This window comes from Phoenix dactylifera, unplaced genomic scaffold (assembly GCF_009389715.1).
Source record: "Phoenix dactylifera cultivar Barhee BC4 unplaced genomic scaffold, palm_55x_up_171113_PBpolish2nd_filt_p 001681F, whole genome shotgun sequence".
Lineage (NCBI taxonomy): Eukaryota > Viridiplantae > Streptophyta > Magnoliopsida > Arecales > Arecaceae > Phoenix > Phoenix dactylifera.
The window spans coordinates 36524-58668 of record NW_024068980.1 but is presented as its reverse complement, the minus strand read 5'-3'; the positions used below and the strand labels follow the sequence as shown (position 1 = coordinate 58668).

The 22145-nt window shown below is 40.3% G+C and overlaps 1 protein-coding gene across 2 annotated transcripts; it reads left to right on the top strand.

Moving 5' to 3' along the window:
* Window positions 1–14685: 14685 nt before the first annotated feature.
* Window positions 14686–19184, top strand: LOC120108963 (probable leucine-rich repeat receptor-like protein kinase At5g63930). Of its 2 annotated transcripts, XR_005510061.1 has the most exons (3): window positions 14711–18022; window positions 18165–18703; window positions 18788–19184. XR_005510061.1 is itself a non-coding variant. In XM_039122693.1 (2 exons), exons 1-2 carry the CDS (start codon window positions 14956–14958, stop codon window positions 18491–18493), a joined length of 3396 nt encoding a protein of 1131 aa, XP_038978621.1. In that variant the 5' UTR covers window positions 14686–14955; the 3' UTR covers window positions 18494–18740. The 2 variants fall into 2 exon arrangements, 1 of the variants encoding a protein (XP_038978621.1); XM_039122693.1 differs by lacking the exon at window positions 18788–19184 and having other exon boundaries at window positions 14686–18022; window positions 18165–18740.
* The last annotated feature ends 2961 nt before the right edge of the window (window positions 19185–22145 follow it).

Below are 22145 nucleotides of genomic sequence, written 5' to 3'. Positions count from 1 at the left end.
CTTAGCGAGTCAAGGTATGATTTACAATTCATAAAGTTAATCAATTCAATATTTCTTAACTAACACTTCCTTAGATGTTGATAATAATATTCTGGTATTAGAACTGAGTATTTAAGTGCAAGGAAAAAAGGTAAATTGAAAAAATACACCTGATGCCCAATTAAATTACAATAGCTCTTTTAAGGGTGCCAATTTGTAAAGACGGTAAAATCTCTTTACCGACGCCTTGGATAGCGTAGGGAACGTTTTTACCGACATGTAAAAGCGTCGCTAATGGGCAAAAAAAAGGGTCGCTAATGCCCAATTTTCTTGTAGTGTCTGAAGAATCAAATCACATTAGATTGAGGTACTAACTAGGGATATGGCTCCATGCTCAAACTGAGGTGAAGGATAGGGTTGACCATAAGATAGTGTCTAACAAATGGTTCATTTGGTCGGAGTAATTTCATCTGATCAAAAGTAAGGTTGGGTATAGATGGTGAAACAAAAAAATCTAGTGGTATCCAACAAGGACAAAGGTGAAAGTTGATATGCTACATGGTGGCTACGGGTCAAGACCTCTTTATGGGATTGATCAAGGTCATTGTGGAAGAGTCCTTTACGGGGGTGTAGCAAAATCCTAGAGAGATAGTAGAGACGGAAATAATGTCAAGAGAGAAATAAGAGAGAATGTGAGATGGTGAGAGATAAGTGAGAGAAAGAGAGAGACAGAAAGCTTTTCTATCTCCAATAGACGAAGAGGAGGAGGCTAAGCCTAGTGGCGGTAGTGGTGAAAGCATTAAAAATACTATTAAGAATTATGAGATATTGTATGATATATTACTCTTGAGTGGCTGAATTCCTATTGATAATTGATGTACATATATATATATATATACTGTTTATTCGAGTATTATTGATAGTCGATTTGTGATGCATGATGTGTGTGACAATTTTTTGCTATTTTAAACTTATATTATTATGTTGGTATGGATGTGTGAGGATTCTTATTAGGCTATAAAACTCATAACCCATTTCTCTTTCTCTTTTTCAGAGTCGCAGATGCATAGTTTCATATGGATCGGATATGGAGTTTAAGTATCAGAGTCATGAGTAAGTTAGTTTCTTTTTTTTTTGATACCGATGAATATTTGAAGATCTTGTAACTGAACTAGTTTGATTATTTGGATATGTTGGATTTACTTATTTGGATTAATTGATTAATTGTAGAGTTATCAGATTTTTGTTCATCTTAGGCTTTGCATCATCTTTAGGGTACTACTCTAGGGCTCATGCGGCCATGTCATGTGGTCGACCCATATGATCGGTTCGGGGCGTGACATGCCTTTTAGAGATGTTGACCTTTAATCTTGCTACTTGTCTAAGGGTCCAAGTGCAATTTGGTAGCATGTGCGGCATTTGCTATTTAGTTAATTGGATGTATGGAGTAGGTCAAGGTTAAAAAAAAGCCTTTAGGCCTTTATTGTTATCTATTATAGGCTAGACATGGTCATAATATTTTTATAATTTAGATGGGGATTACGTGTATTTTTTTTTCTTTTTGTTGAAAGGGTTATGTGCAATTTGGACTATGTCATGATGTTCTTAATCCAAATGAATCATATCACGTTCATTGGACATGCTTCCATTATACCCCACGTTTCTAGATGCCAGCTAAGTCTTATCTTCCCTCACATTGCATTGATTAACTACTATACTTCTAAGTAACTCCCATGTGGTCTAATAAGTCTAGGGATAATAGATGCTATTACCTAGGTCCTTTACCAAATTAATGTGATTCAATGTTTAGTATAAAAATACTAAAATTGTAAAATGAATGGAGGTTGAGGGGGGGGGGGGGTGGTTGGAGGATATGGTCATTGAAAACTTGCAGCCCTAATACTTTAAGAGCCTGTTTGGTTCACAACTGGAATTGGATTCGAAGTCATAATCAGAATGGATTGTGTTGGGAATCAGAATGACCATATCCTCCAATGTGTTTAGTTCGTGACCAGAATTGGAATTGGAATTAGATTGAAATTTGAATACTAGAGAAGATGAGAGATTGGATTTTGGGAGATTGGGGCCTTTTCATTTTTTTTTAGAATTGAAATGGAAATTGCACTCCTCCTAACTAATTAGATAAAACGAGAGTTACTCGTTTCCATTCTTATTTCAGAATCCAACTCCCCCGACCAAACCTACCTTCGAGCAGCAATGACAGCTTCTATTTGGTGAAGTATATGAACAACATTTACAAAACAAAAGGCTTTTAGGTAGCCAATGGGGCTGCCCATTGCCATGCCAATATTTACCAACTCATCAGCTAGGCTATTTACTTTAGCTCGAGCCTGAATCAATGTGAAGATAACGTGAGGTGGTTGTCCTTTGGTTGTGATTTTGTAATGAAAAACACTGCTATCATGGTGATTATCACATGCAGGAATCTGCAATCTGTCCATTTGCTTCTTCCTGCTTTGAAGCTGCATATATTTACTCACAAGGGAGAGCAAAAAATAACAACACGAAGAAGTTTCGACATTATGCTGTGCCTTGTCTATAAACTAGAATTTTTTTTTCTTTCCACCTACATCATCGCCTACGGCTGTGGATTCTCTTTGATGGAGGTGCTACCTTTTTAAGGGATGACATTATTTTGAAGTTGATTGATGGTACGTGCATACAATGGGTGCAACTCATCATCTAACCTTTTTCCCTGTCCCGTTGCTGCCAGGCCCCCACTCAAGTACATGGGAATGCATGGGAAGTGAGGACATGAAAAAGAAAAAGTTGTTCGGTTGTCTGCAACCAGAGAAATTATGAGTAAGTTTGCCGAAGGTGATTTGTATGTCGGCAGTCGAAAATATTTGGTTTAGTAGACCGTTTGAAACACGCATTGCAGGTTATAGTACAAAACAACAGAAGATCTGAAGCCTGGAGGTAAAATTCAAGTCCAAAAAAAAGTTCAATGGACTTGGACCATTCAAAGGTACGGATTACAGCTTTCACGTAAGAAAAATGAGCGGTCTTCTTTCGTGATATCGATGTTGGATTGTAAACCGCACAGATCTCCAAAAACTCCCAACTCCTTTATTCTGCATAGTTTTTTCTTTTTTTATATATTTTGTTATAAAACGGACGGTTCATATATATATATATATATATAGAGAGAGAGAGAGAGAGAGAGTATGGATATTTTTTATAAAGTTAGAAAATATAATATCACGAAAAGCAATTGGGATAGCTGACAAGTTGGTCCAAAACACTTCTTCATTATTCATCTCATAGTAGATATGCTTGACCATCAAGAAAGTATACTCTTTTGAGCTTTTCTAGATATTAAATAAGAGTAGAGACTCGGCGGTGATAATATAGTGGGCCTTCAATACATGTCTTGTATAAGTAACGTGACAACCCTTAGCTTCGCTTCTGGAACAAAAACATCAAAACAAAAAAGTGGGCTTGAAGTGACCATTGCATGAGAAGGTGGATTTGCACGAAGGAACTAGGAAGGCTAATCTTTTTCATGTGGAAGATACGATGCCTATCCTCGGAGATAAGGATGTGTTTGTCGAGAAAATAAACTTAATAAATGTCTTTTAAGAAATTCATGAATATATAAAGGGTCATCTTGAGAGTAGTGGTTCATGTATTTGGGTTTTCAATATACATCTAAGTGGTTCATGTATTTGAGTTTTCAATGTACCTTTAAGTGGTTCATATATTTGAGTTTTCAATGTGCATTTATTGGAGTTTTCAATGTGCATTTAGGTGGTTCATGTATTTGGATTTTCTATGTGTACCTAGGAGTCTTATAAATTCTATGTAAGTTTTATAGTTTTGTAAGAGGCAAGAGCCAAAGTGAGTAAAAAAAGTTTTGAAGTATTTCACCTCTTCATTCCTTCCTCTGTAGAGAAATCTTTATTCCTATATTTCAACAAATTAGTATTAGAGCACCAGTTTCTTGATCCTGGAGATGGCCAATTCTACCTTCCCATATTAATTCTGTCACCTTACAAAAAAAAAAAAGAGAATTGGTGCATTTGTATGAAGGCTTTGCTTAGATTCAAGATGTGTAGGAGATTGTGTATAGAAGCTATGAGGGGCCTTGTGAAGAAGCTACGATGAGTCCTACTCAAAGAGAGGCTCTGCAGAAAATGTGAAAGGACCAACAAGCTCTCACTCTCATCCATCAATGTTTGGATGAAGCCATGTTTAAGGGAGTGGCTAATGCGACCACCACCAAGCAAGCATGAGAGATCTTACAAAACTCCTACCAAGGAGTTGATAAAGTGAAAAAAGTGCACCTTCAAATGTCACGAGGAGATTTTGAATATATACAAATGCAAGAATCCGAGTCCATTGTAGATTTCTTTTTGAGGATGTTGGTCATAGTGAATCAAATGAATAGGTATGGAGAAAGATGGGAGGATGTCCGGGTCATTGAGAAGATGCTTCGCTCGTTGCATTTGAAGTTTGATTACATCGTCATAGCCATTGAGGAGTCCCAAGATTTGGAGACTATGATGGTTAATCAAATTATGGGTTTGTTACAAGCTCATGAAGAGAGTGTCAACAAGAAGGAGGAGCCGATTAAGCAAGTTCTAGCCACCAAGCTCTCAGTAAAGAAGGAAGGGGAGTAGAAGAAAGTCAACAAGGAAGAGGACGTGGATGCGGACAAGATTGAGGGAGAGGAGGAAGAGAAAGAGGAAGAGGCGAACAAGACAATCAAAACTCTAACAATGAAGAAATGGGGCATTCCTCAAGAGGACGTGGTAAAAAAATTATACAAGGCAAAATGATAAGTCCAATGTTCGGTGTTACAATTGCCAAAAGAATGGGCTTATGCTCGGGAGTGTTGGAGTTTTCCTAGCAATATTGACGAGAAGGCTAATTATGTAGAGAATGAGGAAACGGAGGCCACTTTGTTGCTAGCCTACAAAGGAGAAAAAAGAAGCAATAAAGATTTGTGGTATCTTGATAATGCCGCAAACAATCACATGTGTGGAGATAAAAGCAAGTTTGTGGAGATTGACGAATCGGTGACCGAATTTGTCACATTTGGAGATAACCCTGAAGTTTCAATTGAAGACAAAGGTACGATTTTAATTTGTCATTTAAGGCTTGGGCATGTGAATATTGGATGCTTGAAGTTGTTAGCTCAAAAAGGGATTTTGAAGGGCTTGCTGTCTATTGACCAACCGAGATTGACTATGGTGAAATGTTTGCTCTCGTTGCATGGTTGAAGACTATCCAAATAATAATCTCACTTGCAGCTCAAAAAAAGTGGAAGATTTATTAATTGGATGCCAAATTGGGTTTTTTAAATGACATTCTTGAGAAAGAGATTGATGTTGAACAACCTTTGGGCTATGTTATCAAAGGCCATAAAGACAAAGTGTTGAAGTTGAAGAAAATCTTGTAGGGTTTGAAGCAAGCATCAAGAGCTTGGAATAGTCAGATTGAGAAGTATTTCTAAGAGAATGGGTTTATCAAGTGCCCACATGAGTATGCTCTCTATGCTAATGTGTGTGAAAATGGAGATATTTTGTTTGTTTGCTTATATGTTGATGATTTGATTTTTATGGGCAATAATACAAGTATGTTTGGAGAGTTTAAGCAAGCTATGACTAGAGAGTTTGGAATGACGGATATTGATCTCATGTCTTATTATCTTGGCATTGAGATCAAGCAAATAAAAGATGAAATTTTTATTGCCGAAGAAGGTTCTGCTAAGAAGATTCTTAAGAGGTTCAAAATGGAAGATTGTCAATCCATGAGCACTTCAATGGAATGTGGAGTCAAAATATCCAAGCATAAAGAAGGAGAGAAGGTAGACTCTACAATCTTCAAAAATCTAGTTGAAAGTTTGAGATACCTAACTTACACAAGACCGGACATACTTTTTGGAGTTGCGCTTGTTAGTCAGTTTATGGAGTCACCAAGCATAACATATTTCAAAGCAGCGAAATGAATTCTTCATTATATCAAAGGTACAATTAGTTTTGGTTTGCTTTATTCATTTTCTAATGAATTTAAGCTTGTGGGCTATAATAATAGTGATTAGGCCGGAGATATAGATAATCGGAAGAGCACTACCAGCTTTGTTTTCTACTTGAGGAATACGACTTTTACTTGGAGTTCAAAGAAATAAGCAATTGTGACACTTTATACTTGTGAAACTGTATATGTTGCTGCTGCATCTTGTGTTTGTCATGTTATAAGGTTAAGAAGATTGTTGAAGGAGTTACAAATACCATGATAAGGCTACAGAGATTTTTGTTGACAATAAGTCGGCCATTGCATTAGTGAAGAACCCATTTTTTCATGATAGAAGCAAGCATATTGATATGAGGTATCATTTTCTTGGAGATTGCATTGTGAAGAATAAAGTACAAGTGAAGTATGTGAAGACCCATGATCAAGTTGTGGATATTTTTACAAAGCCTCTCAAGTATGACACTTTTAGCAAGTTGAGGATGATACTTGGAGTTACAAGGAATTAAGTTTAAAGGGGGTGTTGAGAAAATAAACTTAATAAATGTTCTTTGGAAAGTTCACGAATATATGAAGAGTCACCTTGAGAGTAGTGGTTCATGTATTTGGATTTTCAATGTGCATTTAAGTGGTTCATATATTTGGATTTTTAATGTGGATTCATTTGGATTTTCAATGTGCATTTAGGTGGTTTATATATTTGGATTTTCAATGTGCATTTAGGTGGTTCATGTATTTGGATTTACTATGCGTACCTAGAAGTCCTATAAATTCTATGTAAGTTTTGTAGTTTTGTGAAAGACAAGAACCAATATGAATAGAAAATTTTTTGAAGTATTTCACCTCTTCATTCCTTTCCAGAGAAATCTCTCTTCCTATATTCCAACAGTGTTGAACTCGTGTGTGGAGAATGGAGATCGAAGGACCCGAGAGTGGGTGTGGGACGGCATGTGCATGGACTGCTGCCCGGACTGTCGTGCGGGAATGAAGGGGAAAGAGTGTAAGAAAAGGGAAAGAGTGAGGGAGGGGATTAATGGAAAGAAGGGAGAAATAAAGGTGCGCTCGGCAGAGTTGGTTGGCTGGGAGGGAGAAGATAGAAAGAAGAAGATACGGGCGCGGCTAGTTGGCTAGCGGGAAAAGAAGGAAGAAAAATAAGGGAAAGATCAGTTGGCAGGGAAGAAAGAGTGAAGGAGGGAGAAGAAAAGAAAGGGAAGAAGAAAAGAGGGGGTAAAGACAAGAAAGAGAAGAAAGGGCAAGGCTCTGAAGAGAAGAAGAAGAAGAACACTATGTAAAAATGTTAAATTCCTGACTTTTATTTGCGACGCTAAGAAACAGCGTCGGCAAAAAATGCTATATTGCAAAAAACTGCCGATGCTTGTTTGTAGCATCGGAAGCTGACGACACTTGTAAACATCGTCAAAAGCCAAAAAGTTGAAAGCGTCGTCGGAACCATTTCCGAGGACTAAATCTACCGGAGCGCCCACTGGGCCTTCTTCGCCACTGTTGGAACCGTCTCGACGGCGGGAAAAAGGCGGTCTTTGATGTAGGATTCCAGCAGAAAAGAATACATCTCGGAGTGGATATTCTCAATGGCTATCTAAAAGCCGTAGAAAGGGCGAGCCTCAGCAATCTAGACGTCGGACATGAAGCGGGAGGCGAGGTTCTCGAGGACGAGGTCGTTGGAGGCGGCGAAGAAGGCGAGGATGTGAGAGATGAAGTGGCGCTCATCGGGGGTGAGGGTGTGGAGCCAGTGGGGGTGGTCGGCGGAGAGGTCGACCTCCTCGGCGGTCTAGAAGGAGGCGACGGCCTTCTTGTACATCTCCCACACCTGGGGGTACCGAACTGGGAACATCAAGAGACGGTTGGGGGTTAGGGCGAGGCGCAGCTCCTCCAGCTCCTCGACGGCGCTAGCAGGCATCGACGACATAGATGGAGATGAGATTCTGGGAAGAAGAAGAAAACCTAGAGATTGAGGTGTTTTTGTAATTCGAGAAAGGGTATGTGGAGGGGACATTTTGAGAAAATCTCTCGCTTCCGACGACGCTAAAGCCCGTCGGATTTCGGCGAGGCAAGGAGAGAGATGTCAAGAAGGAGGTTGCGGATAGACGGCCATCGAGTTAGTCCCACATCGATGGATCGATCGGAATAAAAAGAGAAAGAAAAGAAGTGACTCAGGAGCGAAAGATATGAGAATAGCTCCTCTGTCGCTGACTCCGGCGTCTGCTCCGCGCTCTTCCAGGACGGGGCCCCATGAGCGCCCAAACCACTGCCGCCTAGCTTGTCGCTGAGCTCGCCGCCAACTACCCCGCCTGCCTCAGCAGAAGACGGCCTAGCTACTACCCTTCGTAGACCGCGATATCGCGGTCTACACTCCTCCCCGCAGACCGTGATATCGCAGTATACGGGCCGCTCCCCCATTGCCCAGGCCGCTGCTGCCGCCTGGGCCATCGCCGAGCTCGTCACCAACCAGACACATCTTCGCCTATGCGAGGCTTTTAAGCATCGCTAATACGTGACGCTTTAAAGCATCGTCTAATGCCGACGCAAAAACTGTGCATCGCCAAAATCCATTTCCACGCTCGCATAGCCGACGAGGTTGCCACGCTTGAAGGTGCGTCGGGAAGGATTTTAGAGGCGCTTTTTAGCATCGGTAAAAGTCGAAAAAAGTGTTGGAAAATCTTTTTTTTTCCTGTAGTGGAAGAAGGACATGAAAGAGAAAAAAAAAGGAAAATAAACAAGGGAAAGAAGGATACAATGCTGAGGGGAAGGGAATGTATTTGGGATGATTCAGAGATCGAGCTCATGGTCAAGCATATGGTAGTACAGCTTAAGGGCAATGTGGTAAGGTTAGGGTTATGCTTAAAGGAGAAGAGGGAGAAGAAGAAAAGGAGAAAAAATAAAATAGGCCAGGGGATGAGTATTTCCGTCTTACAAGCATTTCCATCTTTTCCAGCTCTATCTTAACCGGGCTTCATCAAAGAAAACTAGCAAAAATACTATTTTATACAAACAGAATGGTTTATAAGGATTAATATAAAGACAATTATTTATGCAAATATTAAAAAAATCATAGGCAAATCAGGGAAAAATCCTTTTTATTTTTAAAGATAACAGAAAAATCGGTGTCCGTTCCCTTGCACTGTCTTAACTTATCTGATTTAGTTGGTTGCACTCACACCTATCACGTGTAAGCTGCCGTTATACCAAAAAAAAAAAAAAAAAAAAAGATAACAGAAGAATCAAACTCTACAACAAGGCTAGGAAGAGTATATATATATAACCAAGTGTTGATCAGAAATTGGTAGTTAGATCATTACAAAATTGTCTGATATGATCTTAATTCGTTAGAGATAATTAGAGATGATTTGTTCAAGTGTCCTCCAAATGGCTTGTAAACTGCCAAGATCAACAACTTGGGCTGTGGTTCATATCAACTGGCTTGTTTCCAACCTAGGAGCATTTAATAACCACATACCCAAATTGCATTTACAGGAGTATTTGCAAAGGTTGGCCATCCTTGGGATCAACCATTTTCTTCTCAATGCAATGAAATGGGCAAGCAACAGCTAGATGTAAATATCTTAATCTTGGTGAAGTTGGAATCATGAGACAATGACATAGAAGATGATTATTGTGATCAAGTTTCATTAATATCAGACGAGTGAAATTTTTCAAAAGTAGGTGTTCGAGGAAGAAAGGTGCAGTATGGAGGATGAAGATGTAACTGAAGTGGCAGCTCAAGTGAAATTAGTACTGGAAGCAGCAACAGGAACCTTGGGCAACTGCAATACCCTTTCTACCAATATAATTCAGCTTCGAGGATTTTCACTCCCATTCTTTGCGGTCAAGGTTCCATAGAAGAGATGCAGAAAGTTTTAAAAAAAAAACACACAAATGACGTCGACTGTGGGAAATTGTAGCTTCTGCTGTATGGAATGGATTGCAAAACTAGTGCCTAAAAATTGCTATATTATTATTTTATAAAAAATAATTTATTAAAATAATTTTAAAAGATTGAAAAGAGCTTATCTGAATCGAGGCATGTGATATATACTGCTCTAAAAATATGATTCAATCCCTATGTTCAAGTTTGCGGCGATCTCGTCCTTAAAATAAAACAATCCAACTCAACCTGATCCTTCTCTAATGAGCGAAGACAGTATACTAGTGAAATAAATTGGATTGGATTAGGATTAATTCTGGAGAAATCTATTCTAGACTCTATTCAGAAGAATAATATGGTATCGCATTTCCGAAGATACAAAACATCGTATTTTTATGAAAATCAGAACCAATATTTTTTTAAGAATAAGAGTTTTAAAATTTTTAAACATGTAAAATTTAAAGGATAAAGCTAGGGGTGGCAAAATATGACCCGACCCGCCAACCCGACCCGTATTCGATCCGCCACAAACAGGTTTGGGTTTGGCCTAAACAGGTTCGGGTCGTAAACAGGTCGACCCATTTAACATGTTTATTAATTGGATCGGATACGGGTTTTAGATGTCTGACCCGTTTAACCCGTTTAACTGTTGGGCAGGTTAAATAGGTCTAAACAGGTTAAACAGGTTAAACGGGTCTAAACAGGTTAAACGGGTCTAAAGAGGTCTAAACAGGTCGGGTTGGGCAGGTTAAACAGGTTGGTTGGGCAGGTTAAACAGGTCTAAACAGGTTAAACGGATCAGGTTAGGCAAACAGGTTAAACAGGTTGGGTCGGGTTGGGTAAACAGGTTATCTGTTTATTAAACAGGTTAAACGGGTCGGGTCGGGTTACCTGTTTAATAAATAGGTTAGGTTCATGTTGTAATTTCTGACCTGTTTAATAAACAGGTCGGGTTCAGATTTATGATTTTCTGACCCGACCTGCATGTGATCCGACCTGTTTATGACCCGACCCGACCCGATTACCACCCCCTAGATAAAGCTGGTATATTTATTTTTTTAAAATTATTTTTTTTTTTATAGTTAAAACTCCAACAAAGGATGGCTGGTCTTGGCGGTGGATCCTCATTTATTCTGTGTTTGATGCTTGTCTAATGGGAAACTCATCCTAGTATTATTTAAAAAGGAACAGGTACTCCTAATGCTTCTCATCTTACTGAAACCCAACCTTCATGAATTCTTTATGCGGCAACCGGACGTTCTTGTCCGGGAATTTGTTCTCTTCAGTCTTGCTAGCTGATATGTCGCCGCTGGATTTTAGAGAGGAGCTCGAATCTTTTCAGCCTTTGACTGCCATACCACACCAGGATCACCCATCTTGCCCATATTATATTTTTTATAAGGTAATGAGATAGGGCTGATAAGTTTTCCTTTCTGCTCGCAGCTTTCAAGTGTGCTGTTTTGGTGGTAAGCTTTTCGGTAAAGTAAGGTGGGCTAGAAATCATCGAATATTGTGTCACATGTGGTAGCTGCATGTGGAGCTTCTTCTACATTAAGTAAGCACACAGGAGCACAACTTTGTTGGTAATCTCTCTAATCTTTCAATGAAAACTGTGTCCCACTGAGGGGACTGCTTTACAGGATGGGATAGACTCATTCGGGTATGGGACAGAAGCAGAGTTAGATAAGATGAGTTGGACAGATTAAGTTGAGCAAAGCTACATTTTTTTTTTTACATACAAATTATCTTTTTAGGCTGCGGGGAGAGAATTTATGAAAATTATATATACTCGGATCAAGTTCGGAGCAGGTTTTACTATTATCCATATATGTTCTAGATTCGCTGTAGGTCAGGTAAAACTCGTTGTATTAGGGTTGGATGAGGCTGGAGTAAATTGCCACCTCTGGCTGCATTGGAACCATCAAATAACAAAGTGGGGTGCACTATTTTATGGTCCACTATGATAGTTTCACAGGGTTCATCAAGTTGGATGTTTTTGTCATTATTTTTATTTTAAACAATTGTATCCTTGGAGACCATGCTCTGCAGGTGCCCGCTGGTGTAAGCATATAAAAACCTCAGGACACCATAATCCATCTCTATTTCAGTAGAGTTAAATTTACGCGAGCTATGTAGTTAGCTTAAATAACATATAAACATCTTTAAAATAATTATTCAAATGAAACTAAAATGTTAAGAATGATGCACTGAAGCAAAATATTCAGTTCGTCAAACTAATATTAATCAGAAGAGACATACTACACACCTCCAAATATAATTATAAACATGTTATATTTGAATAGAAAGGTCATTCAAAATTACAAAGGCTAAAAATAAATTACAATTTATAGGTTAACTTTTATATCTTTTATTTTTTGGATGAAATCTCATGGAATTGACTGTCACAACCCAGGACCTCACCGAAAATAGCTAGCAAGAAGGTATTATTTGGGTTCCTTGATTCTGTATAAGTACTCAAGATCTACCCAGCGAATAACCGATGTGGGACTAAACACACACCTGCACGGGTCCTCACATACTCCCCCCGTTTAAGCCCTGACGTCCTCGTCAGGCTAAAGGTTCAAATCTATTCAAATCTAATCACAAACACCGCGATTGGCCCGTGGTCAGCCCCAATGGATCCGTGATGTAGTGCCCCCTAGTCCATATAGGTTATGGACCAGATTCGCTCTGATACCATTTGTAACAACCCAAGACCTCACCCAAAATGGCTAGCCCGAAGGTATTATTTGAGTTTCTTGATCCTGTACAAGTACTCAAGATCTACCCAGCAAATAACCGATGTGGGACTAAACACACACCTGCACGGGTCCTCACATACTCCCCCGTTCAAGCCCTGACGTCCTCGTCAAGCTAAAGGTTCAAATCTATTCAAATCTAATCACAAACACCACGATTGACCTATGGTCAACCCCAATGGATCCGTACTGCAATGTCTCCTAGTGCACATAGATTATGGGCCGGGTCCGCTCTGATACCATTTGTAACAACCCAAGACCTCACCCAAAATGGCTAGCCGGAATGTATTATTTGAGTTTCTTGATCCTATATAAGTATCCAAGATTTACCCAGCGAATAACCGATGCGGGACTAAACACACGCCCGCACGGGTCCTCACATACTCCTCCCATTCAAGTCCTGATATCCTTGTCAGGCTAAAGGTTCAAATCCATTCAAATCTAATCACAAACACCACGATCAGCTCATGGTTAGCCCCAATGGATCCGTGCTGCAGTGTTTTTTAGTCCACATGGATTATGGGCCGGGTCCGCTCTAATACCATTTGTCACAACCCGGACCTCACCCAAAATGGCTAGCCGGAAGGTATTATTTGGGTTCCTTGATCTTATATAAGTACACAAAATCTATCCAGCGAATAACCGATGTGGGACTAAACATACTCTGCACAAATTCTCATATTGACTGATCCATCAAGCAATCTTTATGGCCTTTCATTAGGCCCGAATTAGTTGTTTCACGTTGGAAATGCTGCCTAGAAGGTCCATCAAGCCTCGTCCCTCGTCAACCCAACGACACACTCGAAATATATCATATTTTTGTATTTTCCTCGTGTCTTCCTCAACCAAAGCAACAGTGTATCCACGAGGGCTAGTCAACGCACCACTGTCCAACCTTCAGCATCCTAATCATAACCACGTAGAAAGAGAACAATGGAAAGCAAAGCGGATAACACTAACACCCCTCATCCAACATTCCACATGTTCTACTGTAACACATGGAATTCCCCCTGTCCAATATGCCTCGGTTTACTCAAAAGAAAAAGGTTCCCAGAAAAGCCACAATTCCCATGGAACAAAAGTGATTCCTATTTTGACATATCTTCTCTAGCATCTATCTTAAAAAAAAATCAGAATAGGATTCCTCCTACTAACGGAGTCCGTTAGTTCCGTAACTAAAAAACACAGAAAAAAAATGCACGTGTGAAGAGAAGTTGTCTACTCGCATCATTTCTTCTTATTTGCATATTATAAACTTTTTTAATACACATACAACAGTGATTCAATATATACCTCTAAATAAATTAATACATAATTTTCAAATTATAATATTTATCAATACATATATATGCATGGTTGGATGATATACACCTGACAAAATAGTCATCCAGCGTCCCTATATATACCTCTAAAAAAATTGATATATAGTTTTCAGAATATGGTATTCACCAGTACACACTACATAACCAGATGATACATACCTAGCAAAATAATCATTTCACATCTTAACGCACATCTCTAGCTAAATTGATATATAGTTTTAGAATATGGTGTTCACCAGTATATAGTATATAGTATACACACTCGTCGGTTTTCTGATACATTCTGTAAGCTTCTTTGCTATTAGAAAAGAAAAAAAGAAATAGCATAAAGAGAAAATAACTCGAGAAGAAAAAGGAATGCCTTGCATATGGGAGAGACCGCTTGACAAAGAAGAGAACGGATAGAGAGAGGCTTGAAAAGATAGAAGAGAGGATGCAAGCGGATAGCCTCTCTTCATGCTCAAGGGTTTTTTTTTTTTTTTTTTTTTTTTTTTTTTTTTATTTTTTAAGTTACTGAACTGAGAGACTGTAGCAGAAGGTCTACCGGGAAGCATAGCAAAATAGAAAGTTGGTCCCATGTGATATTCTCTGGTGATGATTTCTGTGCTAACTAATCCACCAAGCACATTTCATGGCCTTCATTGGGCTCGAATTAGATGTGGCACGTTGGGAACTGTGCCTAAAGGTCCATCGAGCCTGATCCCTCGACAACCCATGAACGCACACTCGAAATATATCATATATTTATACTGTTCTCATGTCTTCTCCACCAAAACGAGCAGTGTATCCGCAAAAGCTAGTGAACACAACAGCAGAGAACACTCGGGATTCTCCCTTTCCATCATACCTCTCTTTACTCAAAATCAAAGGCTCTCAGAAAAGCCACACTTCCCACGCCACCACCACCGACCATTACTAAGAAAACCAGCAGCACCCACCCAGCCCATACCTTATAACACCCCAACCCCTCAACCATCCCCCAAAATACTCTTAAATCAAGGCTCACACAACAACTATGTCTAGTCTCCACCATTCCCTTCTCCTCAACATCATCATCACTCTCTTTGCTTCCATGTCACCATCTCTATCATCTTCACCACCCCCATTGCCTCCTCCATCCTCAAATGTATCTGCTTCTTCTCTCCTCTCCTTCCTCCACAGCCTACCAAAATCCTCTCAGCCGCTTCTCCCCTGGAACCAATCCCTCCCCACCTGCCGCTGGGCCGGCGTTTCATGCGCCTCTCGCTCCCCCGGCGCCATCTCATCCCTTAACATCTCCGGCCTCGCCCTCGCCGGCCCCCTCGCCGCCTCTGCCCCCCACCTCTGCCGCCTCCCCTCCCTCCTCTCCCTCGACCTCAGCCTCAACCGCTTCTCCGGCCCCATCCCCCCCCAGCTCGGCGCCTGCTCCCGCCTCCGCATTCTCCTTCTCGACGGCAATCTCCTCTCCGGCTCCATCCCGCCGGAACTCTTCCGCTCCAAATCGCTCGTAAAGCTCAACCTCGGCGACAATGCTCTCTCCGGCTCGATCCCTCCCGAGGTAAGATCCTCCACTAAGCTGGAATACCTCGGTCTGTATCAGAATTCATTGAATGGAGAGATCCCGGAGCAGCTCTTCCTCCTCCCCAATCTCAAATACTTGTACCTCAACACCAACAATCTTTCTGGGAGATTGCTCGGCTTCCCCGCCGATTGCTCGATCTCCGAACTGTATGTTCACGAGAACATGCTCTCCGGCGAGCTCCCTCATAGCCTGATCAATTGCCGGAACCTTACATCATTCTCTGCATCCTATAATGGTTTTGGAGGAATTCTGCCGGATGTGTTCTCCGGCCTTCGCCGGCTGGAGGCACTCTATCTGGATGATAATAACTTCGTGGGAGAGTTGCCGAGGAGCATAGAAAGCCTTGAGAACCTGCAAGTGCTTGATCTTTCAGGGAATGGTTTCAATGGCACCATCCCTGAAGGAATTGGCCGATGCCGATCATTGATCACTCTCTCCTTGTGGGGGAATCGGCTCACAGGTCCAATCCCACCCTCGATAGGAGACCTCAGGAATCTGGAGTATCTTTATCTTGGGCAGAACCTTCTTGTGGGGTCTCTGCCGCCCGAGCTCGGGAAATGCAGCTCCTTGGTGGAGCTTGGGCTTCAGGAAAATCTTATTGGAGGATCGATTCCCCCGGAGATTTGTGATCTCAAGAACCTTGAGAGCCTCTACATCTTTAAGAACCAATTAGAAGGAACTATTCCTCGAGATGTTGGGAAAATGAGCAGTCTTGTGAGCTTGCAGTTGTATAACAACAGTTTGAGTGGAGAGATCCCTGCAGAGATTACCTTTCTGAGGCAGCTGAGTTCTCTGGCTTTGGCTTTCAACAATCTAACTGGGGAGGTGCCTCCAGCTCTCGGGAAGAGCACGGTCGGGGGTTTGGTCATGCTGGATTTGACAGGCAATGATTTTTATGGGCCGATCCCGACCGATCTCTGCTCAGGTGGTAACCTTACTGTTTTGGTCATCGGACGCAACCGCTTCAATGGTAGCTTCCCTGTTGAGATTGCTGGCTGTGCATCCCTTAGGAGACTGATACTAAGCCACAATTGTCTACAAGGAAATATACCAGGAAACTTGAGTTTGAAATTGGGAACATCATACTTGGACCTCAGCAGTAACTTGTTTGATGGAAGCATACCACCCCTTCTTGGTTCCTGGCACAACCTCTCAATGCTTGACATTTCAAACAATTCTTTTTCTGGGCCTTTACCTCCCGAGCTTGGTAACCTTAGGAATCTTCAAACTTTACGCATCTCCTCGAACAGGTTAACGGGATCAATTCCCTCTGAATTAGGTAATTGCACAAAGCTTCTTCTCTTAGACCTCAGTGAAAATCAACTTTCAGGAAGTATTCCTGTGGAGATTGCTACATCAGAGAAGCTGCAAAGTCTGATCCTCTCAGGGAACAAGCTTGAGGGAAGGATTCCAGACTCCTTTACATCCCTCCAGGGCCTACTAGAATTGCAGCTTGGAAACAACATGCTGGATGGGACTATCCCTTACAGTCTAGGTAATCTTCGATACATATATCTAGCACTGAACCTTAGCAACAACAGATTGACTGGCCAGATTCCTGCTAGCCTTGGTAACCTTGATAAGCTGCTGATGCTTGATTTATCGAACAATTCTCTGTCTGGTCAGATTCCTTCACAACTAAACAATATGAACTCCCTTTCATTTGTAAATATATCTTGTAACCAACTATCTGGGAATCTGCCAACCAGTTGGGTTAAGCTCTTAGCTTCATCACCAGACTCTTTCTCGGGAATCCCTGACTTATGTCTACTAGGCAAAGATGGGAGTTATTGCCAGAAAGAAATAAAACAGCATGGCCACAGAACTAGATGGGTTTTACTAGCTGCAGTGGTGTCCGGCGTAGTCCTCCTAGTAGCTGGATTATGTGCTATCAACTATTTAGCTGTGAGAGCTCATCGCCTGTCAGCTCCTCATGTTTTGATACATAGTGTTGACTTGACTGAAGATTTGCCAGGAGATTTGACATATGAAGATATATTGCGAGCTACTGAAGAGTTGAGTGAAAAGTATGTGGTTGGGAGGGGCAGGCATGGGATTGTTTATCGCACCATGTTTGGAATCGGCAAATGTTGGGCTGTGAAGAAGCTTGATCTATCCGAATCCAGCTTTTCCCTTGAAATGAAGATTCTGAGTTTGGTAAAGCACCGAAACATAGTCCGAATGGCTGGATATTGCATCAGAGATGGCTTTGGTTTCATAATTTATGAGTACATGTCTGGTGGGACACTTTTCGAAGTCCTGCATCAGAGAACGCCTCAAGTGGCCTTGGACTGGAAAACCCGTCATCATATTGCTCTCGGGATAGCCCAAGCCCTGTCCTATCTTCATCATGACTGTGTGCCACAGATTATTCATAGGGATGTGAAATCAAACAACATATTAATGGACTCTGAACTAGAAGCCAAGATCGGAGACTTTGGAATGGCTAAAATGATCAAGAATTCAGATGTTAGTTCAACAATATCTTCAATCATAGGAACTCTTGGCTACATTGCCCCTGGTAATTAATTCTTGATTCTTTTCATTATGCAGTGAACTTATATGACTTTTTCTGTTGAATATCTAAAATATAGAGGATAATGCTTGTTGGTAATGGTGGATTATGGATTTCTAATCTGTGCTTCTTGTAATTTCTGACTCAGAAAATGGCTATTCAACCAGACTGACTGAGAAAAGTGACGTTTACAGCTATGGAGTCGTTCTGTTAGAGCTTCTTTGTAGAAAATTACCAGTAGATCCCAGCTTTGAAGATGGAGTTGACATTGTTCAATGGATAAAATCAAATTTGCAGAAGTTTGATGAGTGTAGTCCTCTTGATTGCCTTGACGAAGAAATCTGGTACTGGGTGGAAGATGAGAAGGCAAAAGCACTGAAGCTAATGGATCTAGCAGTATCGTGTACTCAGTGGGCATGCGAAGCAAGGCCCTCCATGAGAGAAGTAGTAGGGATCTTGCTCAAGTTGGAAGGATAGTATAATTAATTTACTTCTGCTCAAGAGGATCCTGCATCACCAAGGGGAAGCTAGAGGAGTGCTAGTTAAGTCCCTTCTTTCTGGATGCTTTTCAGAATTGACATCCATGGATCAAATTGAAGAGCCTAACAGTTTAGTTGATCCTGGCCAATTAATACAATCATGTAGGATGTCTTTGCTGGGTCCTGATTCAGTATATATTTCAACTTGGTACGAAATCCCACTCTTATCAATCTCATTTCCATGACTTCTTAAGAGCAGTTTTCAATTAAACAAAAAGGCTTCTCATTACAGGTGCCTAGCTGCAAAGATGAGGCTTGTGATCTTGGCAGCTGTATATCCGAAGGGAAGGTTGGTGACTCTCACTTCCTCAGAATACCCTGTACATGTTAAATCATCCTAAATCCAAGCTGTAAGCTTTTCACAGAATCGATGATGCCTGAAGGAATGGCCGGCCTAGTGCCTATTGTGCCTACCAGTAAGATGTTAGGGACCTAAGATCTTATGTAGTTCTCAACATGTATAATTCTGTTTTTGCAAGAAACCCTATGCAAATTGGTTGGCAGTGCATCCTTTTGTTTTTCAGTTTGGGAGTAGGGGAAGAATAAAAATGGTACAGGAATTCTGAAGTTTTGTCTATGCTAAAATTGGTGACTCTTTACTTTCTTTTGATCCAAAATTGTTTCCATTATATTGAATGTGTTCTGTACATCAATCAATTTTTGAGGCTATATCAAGTAGATATGTATGTAGGAAAGGCTCAACCGGATACACCATTTAGATCAGCTATTGAATGATTGTGCTCACAGCCTTTTGATGGATTAGAGCTGCTTTCATGGTCTCTCCTAAACAAGAGCATCATAGTCACATGATTGAACTATAGATAATTGCCTAACCACCTGATTGCTGTCTGAAATCAAAGGCCTGTGAAGTGATATTACATCCCCTATTAGTTGAGAATTTAAATTGCCTGCTTTGTGTAAAGATCCCGTTGTATTTGGATGATGCTTACTTCTGTTATAAGTATTCTATAGTGACTTAGAAGAAATGGACTTCAGGGGTGGAATGGACCAGGCTTAATTGAGCTCGGTTTTGATTATGCTTGACATTATTTTCGAGTCCAAATTTTGAGATCAATCTTGGCTTCTTATTTCATTGTGCTAATATTCATAAGTAAGGTGAACAACACCCAATGAATGGAGTCTAGGAGGGAATAGAGCCTAGAGTTTCATTGATCTTGGATTTGATCGTGCTCTGGCTAGATAATATTTTAATGCTGGAAGTTTGAGATCCAGTTTAGCTTGTTAATTATTTGATTGAGCTAAAAGTTTTCAAACCAAGCTAGATCTGCCATTACTTCGACCCTTACTAGATCTGTCTATTTTTTATCTTCACAATTGAATCTGTTTTGCTCGGACCAACTTGGGCAGTCGGGCACAATCGCCTGCGAACTAATCTAGGAACATGAGGCCGTAGTGTTTAATTTTGACTTCTTGAATGATTTTAAAATTAATAATATTTTAATGATATTAAACAAGTGTATCTAAAAAGTTTGTCTGAAGTGGGATTTAAAGCGAAAAGAGGTAAGTAACCTAATGTTTCAAAGTGTATTTTTCAAATTTTTGGTAAAATTAATAATTAGTTGATTAAATTCTGATATTTGTTTTGTACTTAGTAAAACGGGCCAGGCGGGTAATCATTTTAAAACTATGCTATACGTTATGAAAACTAGAAAATTTGACCGGATAAGCTATCTATTTTATATGTATGTATTCTTAACATGTCTATGATCTATTCTGACCCTCCATATGGAGATTATTCGTTGGCTCTATCGATTTGTAATTTATAAGAAATGGTTTCGACATCGCACCAGTAGTGATTAGAATAGTGGTATTTGGACACCATTTCTACCGATGGTTAATAATAGTGGATTTGGCACTTTGTGCAACCCATGCCACTTATGTGGCCATAACCTATTGATGTTGGAATTATGATATCAAAGTTTTTATGAAAATGATAGTAATTTTTTTTAAAAAAATATGCATTATTGATGATTTATTTGATGGTCATTATTTTATGTTTTAATTAATTGACTCCTCTTTGGGGTATTATGTTGTTTACTGGGCTAGTGTAGTTCATTATCATATTTTCTCTTTTTTTCAGATCTAGAAGCATAATCGCACGGGATTTAGGGAGTGCGCTAGATTTTCTAAAGATTTTTCTCAGTTATTGGCATTTTAGCTAGAGTAGTTAGAGTATTTGATTTATGTTAGCACGTGTTACTTTAAAAGTTGAAACTATTGTAACAACTATTTAAATAAATTAATGATTATATATATTTTTATGATTTGTCATTGCTTTGATATGATCCGTTGCCTTGCATATCTATACGGTCTGCCGTACAAGTATGCGGCGTCTGTCTTGCTCCAAGTTTAGGGCATGACAATTACATAGAACCATCATAGGCTGTCTATCCTAGGTGAGAGGTTCCCCATCCTGCTCAAATTTATATTTTAGCATCCGCCACCAATTGAATGCTTCGTCTTGCAACATGTATAATGCATATAGAATTTTTTCATCGTCCTGGCATCTCTGAATAGCTTCTAAAGGTTCTGTAGTCCTCTTGAAAGCTGGAGGAGCTAGCTTCTTGAACTCAACTATATTACTACGCTCGTTGTACTGCTTTTCTCATCCTTGTTGTTGCTGCGCATGGTACAACTGCGTTTGCTTTAGTTGCATCTATTGGTGTTGGAGCAACTGCTGCTACACCTACTGTTGCATTTGCATCATACCAACTAGGATTTGCTTAACCTAGCCTATGTTTGCTTCTTGTTGTCCTGTCTGAGTATCTCTAGTAGGATCAATGACTCCCTCATACTGAGGGGTGCTACCGACCTGTTTGGGTGTGCCGCCATCTTGTTGATTTAGTGTCTCATCAGTAGCACCGAGAGCAGTCTTTCTCATCCGACATGGAGGCGTCCTGACCTATATCCATCAGATAGCAGCATACCCATAAAAAGTATACCAATTAATAACAATTTTAATTCATCCACTTATGCTCTGATACCATAATAATTTTGTAACAACTCAGGATCTCACCTAAGATGACTAACTGAAAAGTATTATTTGGGTTTTTTGATCCTATATAAGTACCCAAGATCTACCCAGTGAATAACCAATGTGGAATTAAACACACAGCTGCACAGGTCCTCACATTATCCTTCTATTTAAGTCCTGACATCCTCATCAGACTAAAGGTTCAAATCCATTCAAATCCAATCGTAAGCACCACAATCGGCTCATTGTCCATCCTATTGGATATGTGCTGTAATATCTCCTAATCTACATAGATTATTAGTTGGGTCCACTCTGGGTCTGGTATGTTGCTGTGCATGGTGCAATGCATTTTCTTTTGTTGCCCCTATTGGTGTTGGAGCAACTGCTGCTGCACCTGTTGTTGCATCTACATAATACCAACTAGGATCTACTTAACCTGGCCTAAGTTTGCTTCTTGTTGTCCTGTTTGAGTATCTCTAGCAGGATCAACGACTTTCTCCTGCCGAGGGGTGCTACTGACCTATTGGGGTGTGCCACCATCTTGCTGGTTTGGTGCCTCACCTATAGCACCAAGAGTAGTCTTTCTCCTCTGACG

Coding starts and splice junctions, on each gene's coding strand:
- LOC120108963 (XM_039122693.1), top strand. CDS start 14,956: ATGTCTAGTCTCCACCATTCCCTTCTCCTCAACATCATCATCACTCTC. Junction 18,023..18,164: donor TCTTGGCTACATTGCCCCTG/GTAATTAATTCT, acceptor TTTCTGACTCAG/AAAATGGCTATTCAACCAGA.